The 24,254-nt window shown below is 39.3% G+C and overlaps 1 protein-coding gene across 5 annotated transcripts; it reads left to right on the forward strand.

Moving 5' to 3' along the window:
- Nucleotides 1–1,778: 1,778 nt before the first annotated feature.
- On the forward strand, nt 1,779–15,793 carry cox18.L (cytochrome c oxidase assembly factor COX18r L homeolog). Of its 5 annotated transcripts, none has more exons than XM_018250788.2 (7): nt 1,779–1,924; nt 6,290–6,773; nt 9,103–9,203; nt 13,711–13,877; nt 14,159–14,280; nt 15,152–15,259; nt 15,547–15,793. In XM_018250788.2, the coding sequence occupies exons 2-7, from the start codon at nt 6,300–6,302 to the stop codon at nt 15,718–15,720; spliced, it is 1,146 nt and encodes a 381-aa protein (XP_018106277.1). In that variant the 5' UTR covers nt 1,779–1,924; nt 6,290–6,299; the 3' UTR covers nt 15,721–15,793.
- The last annotated feature ends 8,461 nt before the right edge of the window (nt 15,794–24,254 follow it).

Here is a 24,254-nt window from a genome sequence, read left to right on the forward strand (position 1 = left end):
GCTTCTGGGACTGTGGTCTCAAAATAACATTAAAGGAACAGTAACACCAAAAAATGTAAGTATTTTAAAGTAATGAAAATATCATGTACTGTTGCCCTGCATTGGTAAAACTGATGTGTTTGCTTCAGAAACACTACTATAGTTCATATAAAGAAGCTGCTGTGGAGCAATGGCGGAAATGGAAAAACGGCTATATGGCACAGGTTAACTAATGGATAACAGATAACACCATTAGACAGACAGAGCGTATCTGCTATCTGCTGTGTAACCTGAGCCTTTTCTCCTTTGAATGGCTGCCCCCATTGCTATACAGCAGCTTATTTATATAAACAATAATAGTATTTCTGAAGCAAACACCACAGTTTTACTAGTGCAGTGCAACACTGCATTATATTTTCATTACTTTAAAACACTTTTATTTTTTGATATTACTGTTCCTATAAGTGACTTGTGTAGAGAGCTAACTTTCCTATAAAACCACAAATCCCAGAGCACTGAGTTAGGAAAACAGATTGATAGAGTTTAGAGTCAATTTCTTGAGCAAGAACAAAAAGAAAAAATCGCTTCCAAAGAAACTTTTTTTTAAAAAAACCCCAAGGTTTCTAGTAAAATGGTATGAAGTATATAAAATCTGGTGCCGACAAAGCTTTTTCATAGGCAAGAAAATGCAGAATGCTGCTTCTAAATAAATGGGATTAAATGCAAATGAAGTAACAACGCAACTATGAACGCTTGTGAGTACAACCAGGCCAATTAGTGAATGTATTTAGGTGCGCTTGAACTTGCACCTCATATGCGCATCAAACGCATAAAATAGTCCTAAGGGCAGGACTACATGGCCGATTCCGCCGTGATCCGACGCCCTGCGCTAAATCGCAGGCGTCACGTCAGATGCAACGGAATCGGCCATGTATCCTGCCCTAAATCTGAATTAAAACACCTGCACCTAACAACTCTTAAAGGAATAGTTTATTGTGAAAATAAAAACTGTGTAAATAGATAGGCTGTGCAAAATAAAAAATGTTTCTAATATAGTTAGTTAGCCAAAAATGTAATGTATAAAGGCTGGAGTGACTGGATGTCTAATAAAACAGCCAGAATCCAACTTCCTGCTTTTCAGCTCTATAACTCTGAGCTAGTCAGCGACTTGAAGGGGGGCCACATGGTACATTTCTGTTCAGTGAGTTTGCAATTGATCCTCAGCATTCAGCTCAGATTCAAAAGCAACAGATATGACCCATGTGCCCCCCCTTAAGTCTCTGATTGGTTACTGCCTGGTAACTAGGGTAACCAGTCAGTGTAAACCAAGAGAGCTGAAAAGCAGGAAGTAGTGATCTGACTGACATGTTATACATCAAATCACTCCAGTCTTTATACATTACATTTTTGGCTAACTAACTATATTAGAAACATTCTTTATTTTGCACAGCCTATCTATTTACCCAGTTTTTATTTTTACACTGAACAATTTTCAAGATTCAGACCCAGAGAACAGAAAGGGATTAACACTGTTTTCAACTGCAATGAAAAATAACTCTGCATGGTTAATGTATGTGGAGTTGGAGCTTATACAACCTTGTAGTGACAGTGACAGTAACCTTAAAACTATTTTATTAAAAAAATAAAATAAAAACGACACTCTCCACATAATACCCATGTCCTACTGCATGTTACTTATTTACCTTGTGTTTATCTAAAAATAAAGTAAACCTCCTTTCCATGCTCTGCAATGTATTAAAAAAAAAAGCTATAGGACAACGAGCCCTGCAGCTGTAAAACTGTGCGCGCACCCGACGTCTCTCCTCCTCACAGGAAGTCCAGCTGTAACCCGGAAGTCAGTTCAGAAGTCAGCAGCAGAGGATTTGTACCGCGGCGTGTAAGTTCTCCCTCTTCTTTCAGCTTGTAGGTTCCCTACGGGCTTATGGTAAGGAAGGACTGCACGAGAGGAAGGACTGCACGAGAGGAAGGGCTGGGGGAGAGGCACGGCTGGGGAGAGGCACGGCTGGGGGAGAGGCACGGCTGATTGATGGAAGGACTGAGGAAGGGAGAGACTGTGAGAGGAATGCTGAGGGGCAGGCATTGTACAGGTATAGGGTATGTAAGGAGAACAGCTGTCTGAAGTTCAGGTTTTGTGTTGGGAAAGGCTGTATGAGAGAGGACTGTGGGAAATGCTGTGTGAAGGGAAGGCTGATTGAGTGGGACACTGTAGGAAAGGCTGTGTGGAGGGGAATATGGAACGCATTTTAAGACATCCTGTCCTCCATGCGATGTCCTACGGCTTAGGAACACCGCATCGGGTACTTTTACCGTCACTCATCCTCCAAATCATCGGTCATTCCTCCGTTCTCTACCCTCCCTTCTCAGCCGTCAGCCATACGAACTCCGCCCTCAGCCCTCCGTCTTCCTCCCTCGGTCCTCCGCACTCTTCCCTCAGCCTTCCGCCCTCCTTGCTCAGCCCTCTACCCTCTTTCCTCAGCCTTCCGCTCTCCCTGTTCATCCCTCTGCACTTCGCCCTCCGCTCTCCCCCCCTCAGAATCTGTGAGTCTTCTCTCTAAGCTTTCAGTCCGAGAAAGCGGAAGTGTGTTTGAAACATCTCTATAATAATACTGGCGCAGTGCGGAGGGATGAAGAGGTAAAGCGGAAGGCTGAGGGTAGAGGGCTGAGCAGGGAGGGAAGAGGGCGGAAGGCGGAGTACTAAGGGGGGGGGTTCGTATGGCTGATGGCTGAGAAGGGAGGGTAGAGGACGGAGGTATGACTGCAGATTTGGAGGATGCTCCCTTGTCTTTCTTTCTGCTCTTTTGCATTTCACTAAATGAGAAAACAGCTCAACCTTAAGAAAATTTTACAGAGCCATAATAAGTCACTCTACTTATGAAAAATAAATATCAGGAGCGCACAGCAACAACCTGAACTCTGGAGTGGAGAAACAAGAATCCAGACTAGGGGCTGTTTTCTAATTTGCATTTATTAAGCAACAATAGGCAGTTGTAAAACTTGGTGAAAAAATATGGGCTGTTATTAGTTACAAGCTTTGTTACATATACAGAATGCTGGTGAAACTATAAAATGTATAATCTTTTTTTTTCTCTTTTTTTTTTTTTTTTTACCACTGGAGGAAAAGCATTTTTGCAAAAGCCACATTAAATTGGTGCAACATCGTTGTATCCAACGTTAATAAACAAATAATAATAATAAAATTCTATGTGGATTCCCTTGTGAGCCCCCTCCTCCAGGCTTGAATGAATTCTGTTCTCAGGTTAGCCTTGGACACTAGTACCCTGGCCTTGAGGCAGAACCACCTGATTGGCCTTACGAGCAGTTCTTAGATTTCTGTGGAACCATATCTCTATGCTCTACCACCGGTAAATCCCTTTTTACAAGTCTATAAAATTGTATGATTTCTTTGTTCGTGGTTCTGACTCTTTGTGAGTTCAGAATCCACGGAGCTTGAGTCTAATGAACTTTAACTTTTACCTCAAGTGTCTCTGGTAACTGAATTTCCACAATACCACAAAAGAATCAATTTTCACATTGTACATATTTTGCTTTTTAGTTTCCACGTTGACATATTTGAGAAGGGTAGTGTAATTTCCAGGGCAGTCCTGGCAAGTAGGACTCAAAAGCTTTTTGCAGATCAGCACACTTAGATTTGACTTAAAAATATTGGCAACTTAACAAGTATCAAACCCTTCTCCATTAAAATACCAAGCGAGAAAAAGAAAGTGGGAAATATTTCTCATAAGATGAATATTTTAAATGTTCTGGAAAACAAATTGTGATATCTTTCCCAATGGTATTGATGCCCAACCCTTCATAAACTGCATTTATTAAAACACTTCACCAATCTTTTGGAGAGGTAACAAAGGAAAATGTCTTACAAGGCAGTCCAGCCCTTTTGGACACATATATTTATGTTTAAGGAGGCAATTAAAGTAGGCATTTCTGCTGACCCAGCAACAGCTCTATTCCCAATCACCCTGGGCTGATATGACTAATATAAAAAGGCTTGTGAATATTTCTGATTCAGTAGAGAGGGCATTTATCTGCAGGCACTGAAGATCCATCAAAACAGCCTAGTACACTGGGTCCAGGAAGTATATCAATTGAGTGTTATGTTGCAGGGTTCTGTATTGGTTCCCTTTGTTATTTTTTCTGTATATTAATATTGAAGAATAGCATTGTAAACAATGTATCGGTTTTACAAAAATACAAAACTATACATGAGCAAATTTCCCATAGAAAAACAAGCACCAGAGTATACATACTAGAATAAGTTTTGAATTGAACTCCTGTGCAATCTGAAAACAGAGAAGGAAAAGCAGAACAGAGGAGAAAAGGAAAGGAAAGAGAGGAAAGTTGGAGAAGTTGATAGGGGCAGAGAGGAACAGAGCATACTGTGTAAAGGGATAAACTCAAATGATTAAATGAGTCACATTAATGTGACTGATACAGACAGGTCTTTGGTCTTTGACAGAGAATAATTTAGGAGTACTGATAATAAATGAAGCTGTAGCCAGAAATGCCATAATGAAGATTATTGAAGAGCTCGGTTATGACAAATGTCTGGCCTGTTTAGGATTGTTAACACTGGAGAAGTCGCACTTAAAAGGGGGTAAGATCAGTATGTGTAATTATATAAATGGACAGTTTGTAGACTCTCTACATTCACAAGTCTTTCTAAGGGTGATGGCACCTAGTAAGATTTGTTACCCACAGTTAAATCTGTGCTACCATGTGTGACAAATACCCAGAAAAAGACTTTCCATAGTATTACATTAAGGGGCAGATTTATCAAGGGTAGAATTTCAAAGTTAAAAAACTTCGAAATTCGACCATCAAATAGGCCAAATTCGATAGTCGAACTTTTGTTTTTGAATTTTTTTGGCCGTTTTCGGTCGAAGTAAAATCGTTCGACCATTCGGTGAAATTGTTCGAATTGTACAATTCGATCGATCGATTTTCAAAAAAAATCCTTTGACTTTTTAAAATTTAGCCCAATTTTGGTTATGGGTTCTAGGAGGTCCCCATAGGCTAACATAGCAATTCGGCAGGTTTAAGGTGGTGAAGTGTCAAAGTCGAAGTTTTTTAAAGAGACAGTACTTTGATTTTCGAATGGTCGAATATTCAAAGTATTTTCAATTTGAATCGAAGTCGAATTTGGCCTATTCGATGGTCGAAGTACCCAAAAAATACTTCGAAATTCTAAGTTTTTTAATTCGCAAATTCACTTCGACCCTTAGTAAATGTGCCCCTATGATTGCTGCAAGTCAAACCTAGTACTCGTGGCAATCTAGTTTAATCACAGGAAATTGCCTCCCTTCATATTTTCCAGCTATTAAGCCAGATCAAGTAATAGGCTTTACTTGCGGCAATCTCAATGTTATACAATAGAAAGTCTTTTTAGACAGATTTGTCACTGTAGTGCAGATTTAACTGTGGGTGACAAATCTTACCATGTGCCATCACCCTAAGGGACATTCTTTGAGATTAGAAAAAAGAAGTTTGTGCATTAAAGAGGAAGTAATGGTTTCCCATCATGTTTAGGGATTTTATTTGAATCCCTTAAAAGAAGCAACGTTCCAAGTTTTTGGTAGATCTAAGAGGTTGTAGGGTAGGGGGCAAAGTGCAAAAAAAATTGGTGCAACGCCATATTTGATGTGCCCTACATTTATAATCTCTTTCCACCCACCCCTTATCTGTCCACTGATCTGTGTATAATTGAAGTGTGTTTAAAAGTTAGGGAGCACCAGTGGGTACAGGCTGCAATGGGATCTTGTACCTACCGCCTGCCATATGGCACTATACTTTGCACACATGCCAGATTTTTAAATTTTTTATTTAGCACAGAGTGCACCCAGACCACAAACACGTGTGCTAAAGGATGCACTTTTGCACTTCAATGTCTCGGTAAATGACCCCTAAAGTCCCAGTGCCACCAGCCATAACTAACAGCACCTTCCGCAGTTCTCTTGAAGTAAAAACAATCTGTATTCTACCTATGTATTCTGTGCAGTGGGGGCCATTTGGCAATAAATTTACTCAAAGCATGGCTGGGACAATTTCAGGTGGGTTTTTATCTTCTGCCTGGGCAAAAATAGATATGTTTTGCCATTTGTATTTTGGTAATCTCCCTTATTTATATATGCTTTTTAGCCACAGCAACTTGTTATGGTATAATGTAACTGGGACGTTACAGAAAAAAACCTTCCGGTATTCTTTTTACGTAGGATGAAATCTCTCTATTTCACTTTGCTTCAATTAACCTGCAAAATTTTCATTTTTGTTTCAGGTTTTCAACAATGCTCTGCCAGCATCTAAGAAACCAGACTTTCTGGTTAAGGGGCACTGGTTTCCGAACTTGCCAAATCAAGACCATTTCACGATCTCTGTCAAGAATCGTTGGAAGTCCCCATCGTAACAACTGTCATCGAGGATGGAGGTCCCAGGAAATTCTATCAGTTTGTTTTAAGTCTGACAGTTGGGCCACTAGGATTCCATTATGTGGTCAGTTTGTTCCAGGATCTTCTCAAAGCAGGACAATTTGCTCTACAACTTCCTTGTCTGCAGCATCTACAGGCAACATAGGTAGTGGTTTTGGCTGGTATGAAAGTTTGTCAGACTCTGCTCCTGTGAACCTTGCGGAGAGCATGCTAATTTCTCTTCATGAGACCTCAGGGATGCCATGGTGGGCAAATATCATCTGTGCTACTGTAGCTCTCAGAACAACGGTCACACTACCTTTATCGGTGTATCAGATGTACATACTAGCAAAGGTGGGTTTTCACTCTGGCTTTAGCAGTCAAAAGTCACTTGCTTACTTTTATTATTTTGGTTATAATTTCCCTAGCTTCTTACAAACTAAAGGTGGCGACGCATTGTGTGTACAATATTCAGTGTGTGTATGGTGGGAGACAAGCCGAGCAATATCGGCAGAAGGCTTGGATATCAATCGGACTCGTCGAACAGGCTGCACAGAAAATTTCAATTGGGCACCTTTGAAGGCACCTGAACATCAGCCACAGTTAGTGCTACAGTATAGTAGTATACAGATCGAATGCTATTGTTTCTACCTGTATATCTGACGATTCAGCTCTAACACGTCTGTATTGAAAAAGATGGTTGCAGGAAAGATCGTAATTGTTAATGGCCACCTTTACACAATAGAATTAAAAAAAGGAGAGCAGATGTAGTTCACAAATACAGCACCTTTGGGTTTTACAGCTGTCTGCACCTTCACCATAGGAGTATATTTATCAAAGAGTGAAGTTAATAGTGAAATTCCGCCACTTCCCATTCATTTCTATGGGGTTTTTAAAGGTGTATTTATCAAAGGGTGAAATTTCACTTTCACCCATTGATAAATACGCCTTTCAAAATCCCATGGAAATGAATGGAGAGCTGCGGAATTTCACTCTAGTGGCAGAACTTCAGTCTTTGATAAATTTACCCCATAGTTGTTGGTTGCAGGAGCTGCTTGATAAACTGGTTTACAAAAGGATATTTAAAGTGCCCTGAAGTTACTTGGTCCTTTAGTATTTGAGGGAAAAAATGCTGGCTTTTTGATCTTTTGAATGCTGTTAATTAGAAACCTTTATTCTTACCTTAGCTGTGTTTACCTATGGTTTTAGCTGTCCTAGATTCTTGTAGGTCCATCATAATCCCTTGTTCTATCATAATCCCCTTCTTTTGTATATCTATTATGTGCAAAGATAAGGTAATGCTTTTACAACCAATCCGTTTGAAGTGAAAAACTGTGCCAGGAAAACAATGTCTGTTTTAGTAAGGGAAACAAAATACACCCCTTATAAAAAGCCCCTTCAATGCAAGATCAAATTGACTTGGTGTGAAAATGTGTAAAAATTGCCATGCAATATTCAACATTATAGTCTGGCTTATAAGACTTATTATTCTTTATTTTAGTGTATTTTATTATTATTTTATATTTCTCACACTTGAAGCATCAGCTCCTTTTACTCTACCCACAACTCACCAAAGTCCCAAGCAAGACTTTTCCTGCTACAAAAATAGTGACTTTTCAAATTCATCTTTTCATAGAATGCTCAAAAACTTGCAACAATCATGCCATAGACTATAAAGATTTATGCCACTTCACTGCAGATGTAAAAACAAAGTGCTTTAGTGCTGCAGTACATTCCACTCTGTTGGCAAAGAAAACGTTGTTTACAGATATGCATTCATTTACAAGTACAGGTATTGGACCTGTTATCCAGAATAATCGGGACCTGGGGGTTTCCGGATAAGGGGTATTTCTGTAATTTGGATCTCCATACCTTAATTAAAAATCATTTAAACCCAATAGGATTGTTTTGCTTTCAATAAGGCTTAATTATATCTTAGTTGGGATCAAGTACAATTCACTGTTTCATTACTACAAAGAAAAAGGAAATCATGTAAAAACATTTGATTATTATGGAGTCTATGGGAGACATGATTCCTTAACTTTCTAGTTGTTCAATAGGAAACTGCAGGGCTGGTACGTTGCAAAATATTAAACAATGCAGTGATCTATCAGAACAACACAAACATATCGGTAAAACTGAATGTGGGGATGAGCAGTTTGCTGTGCCTAATTTATTGCAGACTAATTTTACGTTATCTTTTAGTATTTTGTATAACGACAAATTCGTAGCAACTTTTAATTGGTCTTCAAATCTTATTGCCTTCTGCATCTTTCAGATGAGGGTCACTGACCCCAGCTGGCCAAAAATGATTGCTCTGTGAGGCTGCAGTGGTGTTATTTATTTTATTACCTATCTTTCTATTCAGTTCTGCTCATATTTATGTTTCATTCTCTCATTCAACTACTGCCCAGTTGCTTGGGTAAATTGGACCTAGCTACTATATAGCTGTTGAAATTCCAAAATGGAGAACAGATAAACAAAAAGTTAAATCACTTGAAAAAAAACTCTAAAATTAAAAAATGAGGATAGGTTTCATCATACTAAGAAGTAAAGGTGAAGTACCCCTTTAAATGAACACTGCACACTGTTCTAGAGAAACAAATCATTGTGTACTGTTAAACAGTTGCTGAAATCAAAATGTGAGAGGCCCCTGGTAACCCTCTGCCTTTTTCTTAGCTAGGTGGAGAACTTGCAACCTGAGATTGACGCATTAGCGAAGCGGCTACGCTATGAAGTATCTGTTTATGGGAATCAACATGGCTGGACTGATAAAGTTGCCAGGTATTATTTCAAATCCTCCAGCTACTTTGTTTTCAGGATGTGTTTGCATCACGCACATGCTTCTGCCGTAGGTGCTGTGGATCTTCTTCACAAGCTTATGTCACATGCATTTGCATATTGACTGAGTCCTCCATCTCATTCATAATGCGCATGCATTTGCTCCAACATGGCCACCCACACTGTAAGCTGGCGGGTGCTTTTTTCTTTTTTTAAAAGAACCTGACCGACCCACGGGTCCCGTGGGTTTCACAACTGGAGTGAGGGCTCTATTGGCCAGCACCTCTGGTGGGAGAAGCAATTTCTGGTGACAGGTGCACCTTATTTAAAATTTCTTTACCACATAAAATAAAACAGAACATTTTGTGCTGAATTCTGTGTTTTTCATCTGAGTTTTTTTTCAGAACTCTTGTAATGCCTCAGAAAATCAAGGTCCAAGTGACCTTATTGCTTCTTATACAGTTTGAACTTCATGGTGGTGCTATGTGGTTACATCAATATATGCACTTTCTGAGAGAATTTAAAGCTATATACATCCCCTAGTTGTTTACACATTGCAAATCTTTGTGATTAACAGCTCCTCAGCCACAACCAATTTTTAGCAACACACATATCGATCTACTTCAGGGGTCCCCAACCTCTGGGCCGCAGACAGTCTTGAACTTGGCCGCCGAGCCTAGCGACCATTTAACGCGGCGTGCTGATTTGGACGCCTATCCCTAAGGACCCCCTTCGGTCCTTTGGCTCTACACCAAAAAAGGTTGGGGACCGCTGATCTACTTAAAAGTTTGACATTTAGATGTTTTTTTTATGAGGCACAGAGGGCCACTGATATAAGCAAAGGGATATTACTTTAGTTTAGCTTCGCTTTGCAAATTAGTATCAATATGTTTACAGCATCATTTGGTACTGGCAGACAAGGAGATTTGTCACCCATGGTAAATATGAGCTGCTGCGGGCGACAAATCCCACAAAAATGCTTTCCCCTTACCTAACCTTCAGACTGATCCTCTGAACCACTGGTCTGCCTTTTAACTTTTTATTTCATATGAAGTTAGACTGAATCCTATTAAACAGGCTGTCCCCATCTGTGGCTATCAATAACGGATTACCTAGCTATGGATTCACTGGGAAGGTTAACCAGTTTGTTACTAAGTGATGTGCAACACCAGAAATATCATTACAATGTTAAAAAGATAAAAACAGTTGTGTAAATCCCAATTTGGCTTCCTGGAATGTAAATGCGGTGAGATGCTAGTGCCCTCTTGTGGTTATAAGTGTTCAGAGAAAAGAGAGAAAGTATGACCCATATAATTGCACCTTCCCACACTAGTTAACTGGATTCCCAAATCAAAGAAGTAAAATATAACTTTTATTGATCACATCCTAAAATTATAATGAGACAAAATAAGCGTAAAGTGTATGTTAAAAACAGGGTTAGGTGAGGAAGCTGAAGTAGACTCAAGGTCATCAGCTAATAGACGGTATTTATTTGTCAGAACGGTATGGTTTTACTTAGAAATAAATGGTCAGTTACCCCCGACTTCACTCACAGTATTGGGGTACTGGTGGCCCACCATATATATATGGAACGGGTGGAAATAGGATTAAATGATACTATATATATAAGCCAGGTCTGGTTTGTGAATAAGCCCCGGTGTCACAACACATAACGTATTAGGGCAGTTTGTACTCCCTTATCATCAAACAACCTATAGAGCTGATATGCTTATAACCTAAAAGCGACCGAATCCGCCAATTTGCGGGATCCGTCTGCTTGATTAGCTAAACATAAGTACTTGGTGTGCGGATCGTCCAGTATATGTAAAGAGATAGTTTGGCCAAAAATAGCCTTTTATAAAGCTTGCAGCTTAGCAAGGTTAACGCGCGTCAGGCGCTCTTAGAATTTTCTCTCTTTTTAAACTGTTAGGTAGGGACGATGCTTTGAGTAACTGCGGGTCTAAAAACGGAAGGGTGGAATGGTGGTTCGGGTAATACCGGTACGCTAATACGAGCCGCAGTGTTCCGTGGCTCTGACAACTTCCATCCAGCGGTCTGGTCTCATTTTAAAGGAAGGGTGGTGCGGGTTGAAGTCGACAGTTAAATTTGATTAGAGAGACCTGCTTTCTCCTTGCCGGCGTTGACGGCTATATTTAAACGGAGCAAGCAGGCGACTATCTCTTTACATATACTGGACGATCCGCACACCAAGTACTTATGTTTAGCTAATCAAGCAGACGGATCCCGCAAATTGGCGGATTCGGTCGCTTTTAGGTTATAAGCATATCAGCTCTATAGGTTGTTTGATGATAAGGGAGTACAAACTGCCCTAATACGTTATGTGTTGTGACACCGGGGCTTATTCACAAACCAGACCTGGTTTATATATATATAGTATCATTTAATCCTATTTCCACCCGTTCCATATATATATGGTGGGCCACCAGTACCCCAATACTGTGAGTGAAGTCGGGGGTAACTGACCATTTATTTCTAAGTAAAACCATACCGTTCTGACAAATAAATACCGTCTATTAGCTGATGACCTTGAGTCTACTTCAGCTTCCTCACCTAACCCTGTTTTTAACATACACTTTACGCTTATTTTGTCTCATTATAATTTTAGGATGTGATCAATAAGTTATATTTTACTTCTTTGATTTGGGAATCCAGTTAACTAGTGTGGGAAGGTGCAATTATATGGGTCATACTTTCTCTCTTTTCTCTGTATATTTAACTATTAATGACCTTGCACACCACCACTTTTGTTTCGAATCTCTATCAATGGGTGGTGCTACCTACCAAACCAATATACTCTGGTTATAAGTGTTATTGTCATTCATTTTAATAGTAATTTATATTACTGTCTGGGATGCAGAAACAGATCTACATGTTCAAAGTATTATTTTAGAGAGCCATTTGGCTGCTTAAGGACTATACCCTGTATACTCTAAACCCTTGGCAGTCAGTCAGAGAGTAAGGGGGTTGTTAGCAGAATATTCCTCTGTTTAATGTATGTTACAAAACTGGATCCAAAAGGAAGCTATCTGTGGCTGAACTACAATGCATTACATGTACTACACTACTGGTGGGGAAAATGAACACCGTGGTGCTTTAGTTCGTTATCTGAGAAAGCTCTAACATATCTGCTAGAAAGATATCTGTTAAAATATATATTGGATCTATGAATCAAAATCTGAAACCCAACTCCTGTAAGAAGACAGAATGAAGAGCGACAGATGCTTAGGGTAAGGATGTAAAGATTATTTCAGAAACATTGCAGAATATTTGATGATATTTAGAAAGTTTGTTATTTCAGTATGATGAAGCTTATATTAAATTTTCATTTTTGCGATAGTTCCCTTTTAAAGTAAAAAGAGCTGCTTTTAGATAAATTTAAGATAAATCCTGCATGCGTTTATCTAGTTAATGAGCAGCTTGAAATGTCATCAACTACCTGGGATCCCACTTACCCTAGCAATTAATCAGTGACTCAAAAGTCATAGTGGACAGTAAATAGTAGAGAGTCTGTACAGAAAGATGAGTAACAAATAGTAACACTAACCATATAGCCTCATAGCAAAAAAAATATTTTTGCTTGCCTCAATCCGTTATCCTGGCAACCACTTTATACAGCAGGCTGAAAGGATGCAGAATGGAATTGTAATGAAATTAAAATAAAGGTAAGTAGAAAAGCTGATTGATAAAAACTTGAAGGTGAACATCCCCTTTTATATTCCATTAGATAAAACCACATGAAAGTTAAAAAATAAAGATACAGTGACCCCTTAATTGCTGTTGCAAGAGCTTGCTAGTGTTCACTTTTGCCTTGAGCAGTATAGAAATGGAAAGGGTGAGCACAACCTGATCACTCTATTCAGATATAATGTGCAAAAGCTTTCCTGATGTGAAAACAGGCAGGGATTGTCTGTACTTGAATAACCGTGTCAGCTCTCTGTATAATTGGTGATACTGTGTAAGAATGTTTTATAACATAGCGATAATGCTGTGGCCACAATTAACCACACCCAAGTTCCTTTTCTTGTAGAAGGCAATATATTAACTGATTCCAACTGGGTATTCCACTACATGTGCCTGTGGCAGTTTATGTGTGTGGAGTTAATGCATGTGAAGCCATGGGTACCCTGCATGCATTTGAAACTAAAGGCAACAACTAGTTAATGAGAGTGCAGTGGGCTCCTCTTGCATGTGTACCATTAAGTTCCACCAACTGTAGTGTCGCTGCCTTTCTTCTCTTATAGCCCTTTTATTATTTATTATTATTATTATGCATTCCCCTTGTCTGGGTTAAAACAACAGTATAATATTGTCCCAATATCGGTTGTATGTAATTCGATCTGAAAAATATTGTTTTTGATAACTCAATTTAAACCATAAAAATAATGAAAGCTTACACTAACAAACCCATGCTTGTTTGTATTTTAGTACTACATATATTTTCCAGAGAAGTTTTATAACCAATAACTGGATTGTTTTGTTTTCTAAACAGATTCCAGTTCAGAAAGAACTTGAGAAGGATTATCTCAGGACTGTACGTGAGAGACAATTGCCACCCTGTCAAAGCAAGTCTGCTGATCTGGATCCAGATTCCAATGTGGATCTTTGTTTCTATTGCTCTAAGAAATATCAGTCTGAACAGAACAGCTGACACAACAGGTACAGCAGCATACAGGGGGGTTTTCAGCTGAAGGGTACCCCAGGACAGCCTCTACCTACTGTGTTTCCAAGTGAAGCATATAAGTGGTGAGCCACAATGAAGTGTAGGGTTCCAGTGTAAACAAGAGCAAGTACCCTGCACCTCCAAGCAGTGCAATGGATATGTGCTGAATCCTGCACTTGCCCAATAATACATTTTTATTGATTTGCTGCCCCTAACATTTTGTATCTTAGCACTGTAGTTAACTTCCATGCCATAAATGCTGTTTTGTTTTTTACAGGGGACGCTGTTCAAAAGCAACTTACAGAAGGTGGATTACTCTGGTTTCCTGATCTAACCGTGCCAGATTCTACATGGGTTCTTCCAGTAACTTTGGGGTTACTCAATTTATTCATAGTGGAGGTATGAATCATTCATGAACCATAATACTGATTTATATATATATGATATATATCATTCCTATGAGATTACGATGCTAAGAGCAAATGGGGTGTTTTACTAAGTTGACATTGCATATATCATCATCATTTATTTAAAAAACGCTGACAAGTTACGCAGTGCTTTACCTTCGCTTATAACAAACGGAGAATAAATGATGAATAACAAACACAGGTTTACAGAGTACAATAGATTTAGAGGGCCCTATGGCAAATTGTGTACATTGAATTGAAACACAAGCACAGTTACATTGCTTTTGGCTAACTCTGATCTGTTTGTAACTTTGTACTATAAAATGTACGTTTTGCTTTGAAATATCTAGATGTTAAATTTAGGGAAACCATGACTTTATCTTGCAAGCCTTCTCAATGGTAGTTCATTTCTTTTTCATTGTCATGTGCAACTTGAAAACCGAAATCTATACACATTGTGGGGCTTGCATTAACCTGAGCTGCTGTCATCCAACTAGAATTGCAAACCTGTGCATCAAGTAAAGATCATAAAATAATCACAGATGCAGATAGGTGTAGATATCCTGTGATTTACTGGGTTATGCTTCTTTGGGGTTGAAAACCGTAAAATGGTTAGCTATTACAAACTTGCTCTTTAATAATTATAATATTTTTTGCATTTTTTATGCTGAACCCAGTGCTGTTTCATTGTATCACAAAACATATTATTCACCATTAAGAATAAATACAGCTGCAGCCCTGTACAAGTGTTTGTATATTCAGAAGACGTTCTTACAGTATAAAGGACAAACATTTGTCCAAAACAAATTGATGGAGACACTCCCTAACCTTCACCGTTTAATCCCAGTTCTTATTTCCTACAGATATTTGCTTTGCGCAAAATTGAACTGTCAAGATTTCAGAAGATAATAACAAATTTTATTCGAGCGATATCTATTGCAATGATCCCCATTGCCGCCACTGTTCCTTCAGTAAGTTACTTGGTTACTTGCTGTCTTGGGAGTATGCTGTTCTACTTAATTTTCGGATACTTGTGATGTGAGGGGGTCATGTTGGGCTTTCAAAAAAGGGAGAATGCATGGCTGTGACCTTTATGAAACAGTCAGTGTTCTTTTAATCATACTGTCACTAACTGGATTGTTACATATGGGACATACTGTATACATTTATTTTTGTTAAGTGTAAATCAGGTTTGTGATCATCTGTCAAATGAATACTTGTAAATTCTTACAGCATCTCCCTATCTTGTTTCCTGCAGTCTATGGCTCTTTACTGGGTCACCTCAAGTTGTGTGGGCTTGGCACACAATCTGCTGCTTCGATCTCCGGCTCTGCGCAGGGTTTGCAGAATTCCAAGGTCCAAGTCTGACTCTGACACGCCGTACAAAGACATACTTTCAGCCTTTGTAGTTAAATACTTTTCAAAGAAATGATGCGTATATGTCCTTTTATCCTTGAGTGTAAATACTAGTATAATATACTATTTATAAAGTATTTTCAACCCTTTTTTTTATTGTTTTGGTGGTGTTTGTTCAATTGAGGGGAAGGCAAGATAAAGTTTTGTATAATGTAGCTATAATACTGATGATGCAGACACATCTCAATTGCACACACTGAACATTGTCTTCTTCACTTCTTTTACATCTAATAAGAACCCATTCTTAAAGGACCAGTAACATAAAAATTTTTTTTAAAAAATTCGTTAGTATACATCAAAAAATATACACCAACCCAAATAAAACGTTAAAATTGAAAAACCTTTATTAAGAAATAACTTACCGAATCTCCACTTCCGCTCCTGTACAGAAAAGGCGACACGGCGATGATCCATCCTGCGGCACTCTATTTCTTCTCCCTGGCTATCGCCCATATTGTACTGACAGCGTGTGAAGCTGCGTTGTGCATTGCGGATACCTCGATGTACTGTATGAAACAGCCTGAATGAAAAGAATCCCAGGAAAAGCACAACTGTGCAAGCAGCCACTGTCGGGATTTTATCTCTCACCCGGCTCTGGGGCGCCATTCTGGTGCGATTGGATTTGGATCTCACCAAGGACCTCTGTACACGGACATTACCTCTCTAGAAGCCGCGAGGCCAAGGGCCTCTGTACACGGACATTACCTCTCTAGAAGCCGCGAGGCCAAGGACCTCTGTACACGGACATTACCTCTCTAGAAGCCGCGAGGCCAAGGACCTCTGTACACGGACATTACCTCTCTAGAAGCCGCGAGGCAATGCACGGCTCCCCTGTCTTCTTCCAGCGCGTCCTATGGCTACACGGCTGCCTGTTATCTCAGTAAGTAGTATCCATCTGGGCGCACATGTATTATGTTTCATTTCCAGCAGCCCTCAAGACTAGATACATTAAAGTGTAGCTTTGGTAGGCGAGTGTGTTACAATGTAACTAATTATACATCCTTGTCGCAATACAAGCAGAAGATGTTACTGTTACAAATGAGTGTCCAAGTCCAGGGACCTGCCTGATAGGAACTGGTAAAACTGGGATAAAATGCAAATTCCTTTGCCCTGGAGGAGAATTCTTCGCTGGGCAAGGGGTTGCTGGGCTCTGGGTATTTCTCGGCCGGATGATAAGAGCAAGTTTTCTGTAAATTTATGTTGTGGGACTGAGATAACCGGCAGCTGTAGCCAAATGACGCGCTGGAAGAAGACAGGGGAGCCGTGCATTGCCTCGCGGCTTCTAGAGAGGTAATGTCCGTGTACAGAGGTCCTTGGCCTCGCGGCTTCTAGAGAGGTAATGTCCGTGTACAGAGGTCCTTGGTGAGATCCAAATCCAATCGCACCAGAATGGCGCCCCAGAGCCGGGTGAGAGATAAAATCCCGACAGTGGCTGCTTGCACAGTTCCCACTCAGTCCTTCCATGGCTGTGCTTTTCCTGGGATTCTTTTCATTCAGGCTGTTTCATACAGTACATCGAGGTATCCGCAATGCACAACGCAGCTTCACACGCTGTCAGTACAATATGGGCGATAGCCAGGAAGAAGAAATAGAGCGCCGCAGGATGGATCATCGCCGTGTCGCCTTTTCTGTACAGGAGCGGAAGTGGAGATTCGGTAAGTTATTTCTTAATAAAGGCTTTGCAATTTTAAAGTTTTATTTGGGTTGGTGTATATTTTTTGATGTATACTAACGAATTTTTTAAAAAAAATTTTTTATGTTACTGGTCCTTTAACTGAAACTAGCTGGCTAAAATATAGAGCTATAATTTAATGCAACAGTGTTCAGATTTTAGTGGGATCTTCTTTCTGTAAAGCTATCCCATTAAGATCATCCACCTCAACTGCATTGTTAATTTTGCCACGCTTCTTCCTAGTTGGCCCAAATCTTGGTTCTCCAGATTGGGCAAAGAACTGTATCTGTTGACCATGCCAAATTAACTGGCAAATAAACTTTTAGATTTGCATATTGTTTAAGTTAACGACACACATGCCTTACCCACACCTATGCCTTAAAGGAGAATGCCTAACTAAAGAAGTAGCTAGAAATATTGTAAATTATGTTTTGTGCTTCTGTACCAGCCCAAGGCAACCACAGCCCTTTAGCAGTAAAGATCTGTGTCTCCAAAGATGTCCCAGTAGCTCCCCATCTTCTTTTCTGCTGATTCACTGCACATGCTCTGTGCTGCTGTCACTTACTGAGCTTAGGGACTGATTTACAATATACAGTACACATAGAATATAAATGTCACAATTTAAGGCTGATTAGTAATTAATAGAGATAATTACAATATGGCAGCACAGAAACCAGTGCAACTAGCATCAGAATTTAATATTCAGCCCTGTAGCATCAGCTTATATTACAGGCCAACCTAATTTTTTGCTTGATAATTTGTGACAACCCCTAAGCTTAGCTTCTCAACAGCTGCTCAGAGCCCACTGAGCATGTGAGTGTCGCAGACACTTTCCAAGATGGTGACCCCCTGTGACAAGTTTGAAGTCCTGGATCATTGCTGCTATTGAGAAGCCGAAACTTTAGGTGCAATAAGTTCAGTATATAAAATATTGCATTTTTGGGCACATTCATTTTTTAGGGTTTAGTTCTCCTTTAAACTTATTTTTAACTCTGCATATTAGGAACTACTTAATGTGTGTGATGCAATAGAACATTTTTTTTTGCAGTGTGTTGCAGTAATAATCCTTTAGAAACGGCTTATGGTCTCCATGTAGAGTACAAACAACATTGTGAGCAGTCACTTAAAGGGTGTTTTCTCCAGCTAGGTACATGTCCATATTTCCAAAGTCAATGTTCATTTTAGAAAAAAGGGCACAGGGATGTATTTAATAACACAGAATCTGGGCCACAGAGAAGATTCCAGTAAAGATTCCCATATTTGGCCATTTAAAAGGGAACAATAAAGTACTTACTACTAGTGTGTACGTTAACTAGTGAGCTACTTTTAATATAACAAACGTTGCTGTTCTGAAACAATTTGCAGCTGGTCCTTTTTTGAGTATTTTTAAATATTTGCTTTTCTCCTTTTTGACATGTATCTATTTATTATTTTCAAACAGTAATGCTGTAATAACATAAAAATCTACAGGTTCCTCTTCCTGTATCAGTCAGTTTGATTTTCAGTTTGTATAATTTATATGTTTGCCTTCTATTGTAGTGTTGTGGAATGTGTCGGCACTGTATAAATGTGTCAATACTAATCATAATAATATAGTGTGAATGAGGCCTCAGAGGAGAATTCATGAAAGAAAACAACTTCAGAACTTGCATGTCAAATTGCTCAGATAAAACAAACAATTTGTTAAACAGCGACACCTAGTGGCTGCTTAATACAGCTGTAACTGTTATAACTACTTTGTTTAAAAATAGAGGATTTTTGACTAGGACAGAAACCACTGACCTCAGTCCCTGTCTGGAATGTATTGTAACAAGAACGCTGACCTAAACTAGATGCTGATAGTATCAGGGAAGTCTAGTATTGGGAACTGATTTGTGCTTTCCCATATTTCCCTGTGGAACTCCTAATTTCTACCTTCCAGCATTACCTTATACCATGCCATATAGAATCGTGGCTTGAGATACTTCGAAGTATAGGACATCCAGAAATAAAGGAACAAGGGAGTCCCTGGCCTGTGGAGTTTATAATTCATTCACTCAGTTTTCTATACTATGTCCCTTGCACCCAGCAATTCAAACTGTGTCATGGGAAGCCTTAAAGTGACCATACACAGTCTTACCCTCTATGATATCAGACAGTCCACAAACTGTTGTAGTAAAGTAGAAGGGAATTCACAAAATTGGTGATATTAAGTTAAAAGTATTTGCTCTTCCTAAACAAGTCTGTGTTTTATGAAGTCATCCTCACTGTACACATGGCTCTAAATAATGTCAGAACTGCAGCGCCAATGCTACCATTTTCGGTCATTAAACTTTTGTTTCCAGTATGGATATCGACCAGGAGCTAGTGCACTAGCTGAAGGCCATGTTTTGGTTTCTGGGTGAGCATGTGTCTGTTTTATTGGGAACAGAAGGGATTTACTGTAAATTTTTATACTGAAAATAGGCTCCTAATTGTCTCAGAATATCATTCTCTACATCATACTAACAGTTAACTAAAAGGTGAACAACCCCTTTAAGTTTGCGAAGAAAGATTTAAACATTAAAGGGGTGGTTCACCTTTAAGTTAACGTTTAGTATATAATAGAATAGCTAATTCCAAGCAAGTTTTCAATTGGCCTTTGTTTTTTTTCTTTTTTATAGTTTTGAACTATTTGCTGTCTTCTTCTGACTCTTTCCAGCCTTCAGATGGAAGTTACTGACCATCTTAAAAAACATGCTCTGTAATTCTACAAATGTATTGTTATTGCTACTTTCTATTACTCATATTTCTATTCGGGCCCTCTCCTATTCATATTCCAGTCTATTCAAACTAGTGCAATGTTGCTAGGGTAACTTGAACCCTAGCAACCAGATCATTGAAACTGCAAACTAGAGAGCTGCTGAATAAAAAACTAAATAACGCAAAAAAACACAAATAAAAAAGAAAGAAAACCAATTGCAAATTGTCCCAGAATATCACTCTCAACATTGCATTAAAAGGTGAACAACGCCTTTAAAGGACCAGTGACATCAAAAATTTTTGTTAAAAAATTCGTTAGTATACAACGATACAATGAAAAATAAACACCAAGACAAATTAAACTTTTGAATAGCAAAGCCTTTATTAATAAATAACTTACAGATACTCCACTTCCTGTCCTCTTCAGAAACGGCAAAAGGGCGACCATCCACCCTGCAGTGTTCGATGGCAATTCTACTGACAGCAGCGTGTTGGCTGGTGGAGAAGAAACATAAGAAACCCACCGCTGCTAGGTTGGCCATCAGCAAAGTAGCACGGGGCACCAAGCGGCATTCCAGGGGACATTCCAGGGGCCACAAGGCAAAGTTCAAGAAGAAGAGACACTTCTGGGTAGCAGCCAAGATACCAAAGAAAGCCGAGAGAAGCCTAGCCAGCACAAACCCTGCTCCATCAGCCAACACACTGCTGTCAGTAGAATTGTCAGGGAGGAGAAATCGAACACTGCAGGATGTATGGTCGTCTTTTTGCCGTTTCTGAAGAGGACAGGAAGTGGAGTATCTGTAAGTTATTTCTTAATAAAGGCTTTGCTATTTAAAAGTTTAATTTTTCTTGGTGTTTATTTTTCATTGTATACTAACGAATCTTTTAACAAAAATCTTGATGTTACTGGTCCTTTAAATAAACCCAATACGACTGTTTTGCCACGAATAGGAATTCCTGCAGCTCAGTTGGGATCAAGTACAATGTACTGTTTTATTGTTACAAGGAAAAAGGAAATTTGATTAAAATGTATGCTGGGAGATGGGCTTCCCATAATTCAGAGCTTTATGGATAACATTATTTGCAGGTACATAGCAGACATTAGGGGTCATTTACAAATGCAAGTGCCATGAATATAGTGCAATTTAATTGCAGCATTTTTTCCTACGTCATTGCCGTTACAAGGGTGCACTGTTTAACACAAGTACATTTAAAGCAATTGTGCTTGCACTTTTCTGTAAATCAGATGCAATTATGATGAAAGTTTTCCAAGTCCAGTAGGAGAGCACCCGATTCTTTAGATGCAACTGCACATACTGCTGAGGGAACGCTGGAGCTTCTGACTGGCCCAGAGGTGGGTGGAGCTTTAGAATTCTTCTGTGTCAATAAAAGCAATTTCATTTGATTCAGAGGCAGGAAGGACTGAGCAGCACAGATTAAATACGGAAGTGCAAGGAGTGCGTTTTGAAACAAGTAATGAGATTTGCGTAACCACAACTGCTCTTGTGTTTGTAAATAAACCGTATACTGTCAAAGTTGGACTGGGGGGCCCACTGGGACTGCTGTCCAGGGCGCCCCCCCCTTCTGTGATGAGGCTTGTCACGCAGCGCCGGATATTTTTTTGCCAAATACAAATGTGTGGAGAGGGGGTCTGGCCTGGCGGGGGCCCATGAGGGTCGGGGCCCGCCAGGGTTTTTCCCGGTGTCCCGCCGGGCCAGTCCGACAATGCTGCGATGACTTGCCTTTTGTGCTGTAACACACCAAATAATTTGCATTGCTATGCATTTATAACTCATGTATTGTAAGAAAACACATCTCACTAGAGAGACAGACAGATTATTTTAGGCAACTGAAGGAAAATAAACTACATTTCATAGTTAATGCATAATAATGACGAATATAAGTGTTTTGCAGCTTTATACTTCCTATCAGCTAAATATAGTAGCCAGCTTTGTAGCATGTGCCAGGTATGTATGATGTGTCCCACTGCTAGTATCATCACTGTACCATCCCCACAATACACTCATCTAGTTCTCCATTGTTTATTATTTTTCCTTATCATTATTTATGAAGTGACTAATATTCATTTAATTGCTTTTTAATGGAATGGAAAGGTTTACAGGCAGATTCATGCATCTAGACAGTGATGCCTTTCTGATATACAGGAAATCATTGCCTAATTTTAATATTTGTGAAGAAAATGATTCCAAGTCTTGGACAGTGAAAGAATTAGGGATGCACCGAAACCAGGATTCAGTTCAGGATTCAGCCTTTTTCAACAGGATTCGCATTCGACCGAATCCTTCTGCCCAGCTGAACCCCATCAGAATCCTAATTTGCATATGCAAATTAGGGGTGGGACGGGAAACCGCTTGACTTTGTCACAAAGCAAGGAAGTAAAGCAAATATTTTCCCCTTCCCATCCCTAGTTTGCATATGCAAATTAGGATTTGGTTCCGTATTCGGCCGAATCTTTTGCAAAGGATTCGGGGGTTTGGCCGAATCCAAAATAGGGGATTTGGTGCATCCCTAGCAAGAATGTTAGAACCCTTACTGGATGACACTCACATACCACAACCAGCAGTGCTGTATTCATCAATGACCATTAGAGATACACAGGTCTATGGGCTGCTAGCCTTTTAGTTATTTGATATTGATATTCTGAGACAATTTGCAATTGGTTTCATTTTTATCATTTGTGGTTTTTGAGTTATTTAGCTTTTTATTCAGCAGCTTTGCAGTTTCAGCAATATGGTTGCTAGGATCCAAATTACCCTAGCTACCATTCATTGATGTGAATAAAAGACTGGAATATGAATAGGAGAGGCCTGAATAGAAAGGCCTCCACAATACCGTGAAGTCTCTCCTTGCTGAGAATCTTGTTTTTGTGTGGCCCGTGTCCTCATCTGCCATTTGACAGTTCACAGAGTCTCCCCGATGTAAGTTACAAGTCCTGCTGATAACAGGAAACATAAACAGAGAACACCTGCAGAACTTGGATGAAGCTCTCCTGTTGCTGGAAGCAAACTCGCCATTTGGATGAGGTTACAGACTTGTTATGGCTGAACAAATGATATTGATCTATATTAAGGACAATACCGTAGTAAGACTATTTATTACATTGTGCCCTGGTTGAAGCACTTGATTGGCGCGAAATGTGCGTCAGGCTGTGTATTGGCACCATTCACTCAGCAGAATTCCCATTACCTCTCCTAGAACAAATAATCTACAGTTTGACTATGGGCTGGGTTGAGGCAATTATTACCTACTGTGTTATGTGGCGGTTTTTACACTTATTCGGGCTGGGTGATCGCATTGCTGGAGCTGTGTATACTATGATGTGTGGATACAATTTCAAGCTATTTTTTGTGTTTGACTAGGGAATAGTCCAAATTCAATTAGAAAAAAAATCGAAAATTCGAATGTCAAAATTTATCATGTACTGTCTCTTTATAAATTCGACTTTGCCCATTCGCTATCTTGCTGTTTTATTCTATCGTGGGACCTCCTAGAACCGATTTGGAGTCAATTGGTGGAAAAAACTTCCATCGAATATGATGTTACTTCGATTCATACGATTTGAATTTGAACGAAAATGGGCTATTCGCCCAAAATCTTCGATTTTTTTTAGTAAATTTCGGTTGGTCTTTTTTTATTCTAATTTTTAAGTTTTTTTTTATTCGAAATTCAACCCATGATAAATCTGCCCTATAGTATTAGCCAATTAGCAATATAGGGTCAACTGGTTACTTGTAAACATGGGAACTGTTAATAAAAAATGATGATGTTAATTAACAGCACAGCATTATATGTTTCTACTGATTTATAAAACATATTGTTTACTGCTGAGATTTGTACCTAAGTGTTTTTACTTTGCTGGTAATTTATATGGCTAATGAATTTGTAATAAAGATTTCCCTTTACATATTTGAGGTGTGGTTCAATTTAATGGAGGATGCTGGGAGTTGTAGTTTGTTATTTATGTTACCTCCTTAGAAACCCCACCCATAATTTTCACAGTTTAATTAAAGATTAATTGTATTAAGCGGATAGATTACGAGTGGAGTATAAAACCTTATGTTTGCCCTTAGCTAGTAACCTATAGCCACCATGCAGATGTTAGTTTTCAAACAACTGACGAGTGATGGGCGAATAAA

The sequence above is a fragment of the Xenopus laevis genome, chromosome 1L (assembly GCF_017654675.1).
Source record: "Xenopus laevis strain J_2021 chromosome 1L, Xenopus_laevis_v10.1, whole genome shotgun sequence".
In the NCBI taxonomy this organism is placed as follows: domain Eukaryota; kingdom Metazoa; phylum Chordata; class Amphibia; order Anura; family Pipidae; genus Xenopus; species Xenopus laevis.

Coding starts and splice junctions, on each gene's coding strand:
- cox18.L (XM_018250773.2), top strand. CDS start 2,027: ATGGAAGGACTGAGGAAGGGAGAGACTGTGAGAGGAATGCTGAGGGGC. Junction 2,095..6,289: donor AGGCATTGTACAGGTATAGG/GTATGTAAGGAG, acceptor TTTTTGTTTCAG/GTTTTCAACAATGCTCTGCC. Junction 9,204..13,710: donor TGGACTGATAAAGTTGCCAG/GTATTATTTCAA, acceptor TTTTCTAAACAG/ATTCCAGTTCAGAAAGAACT.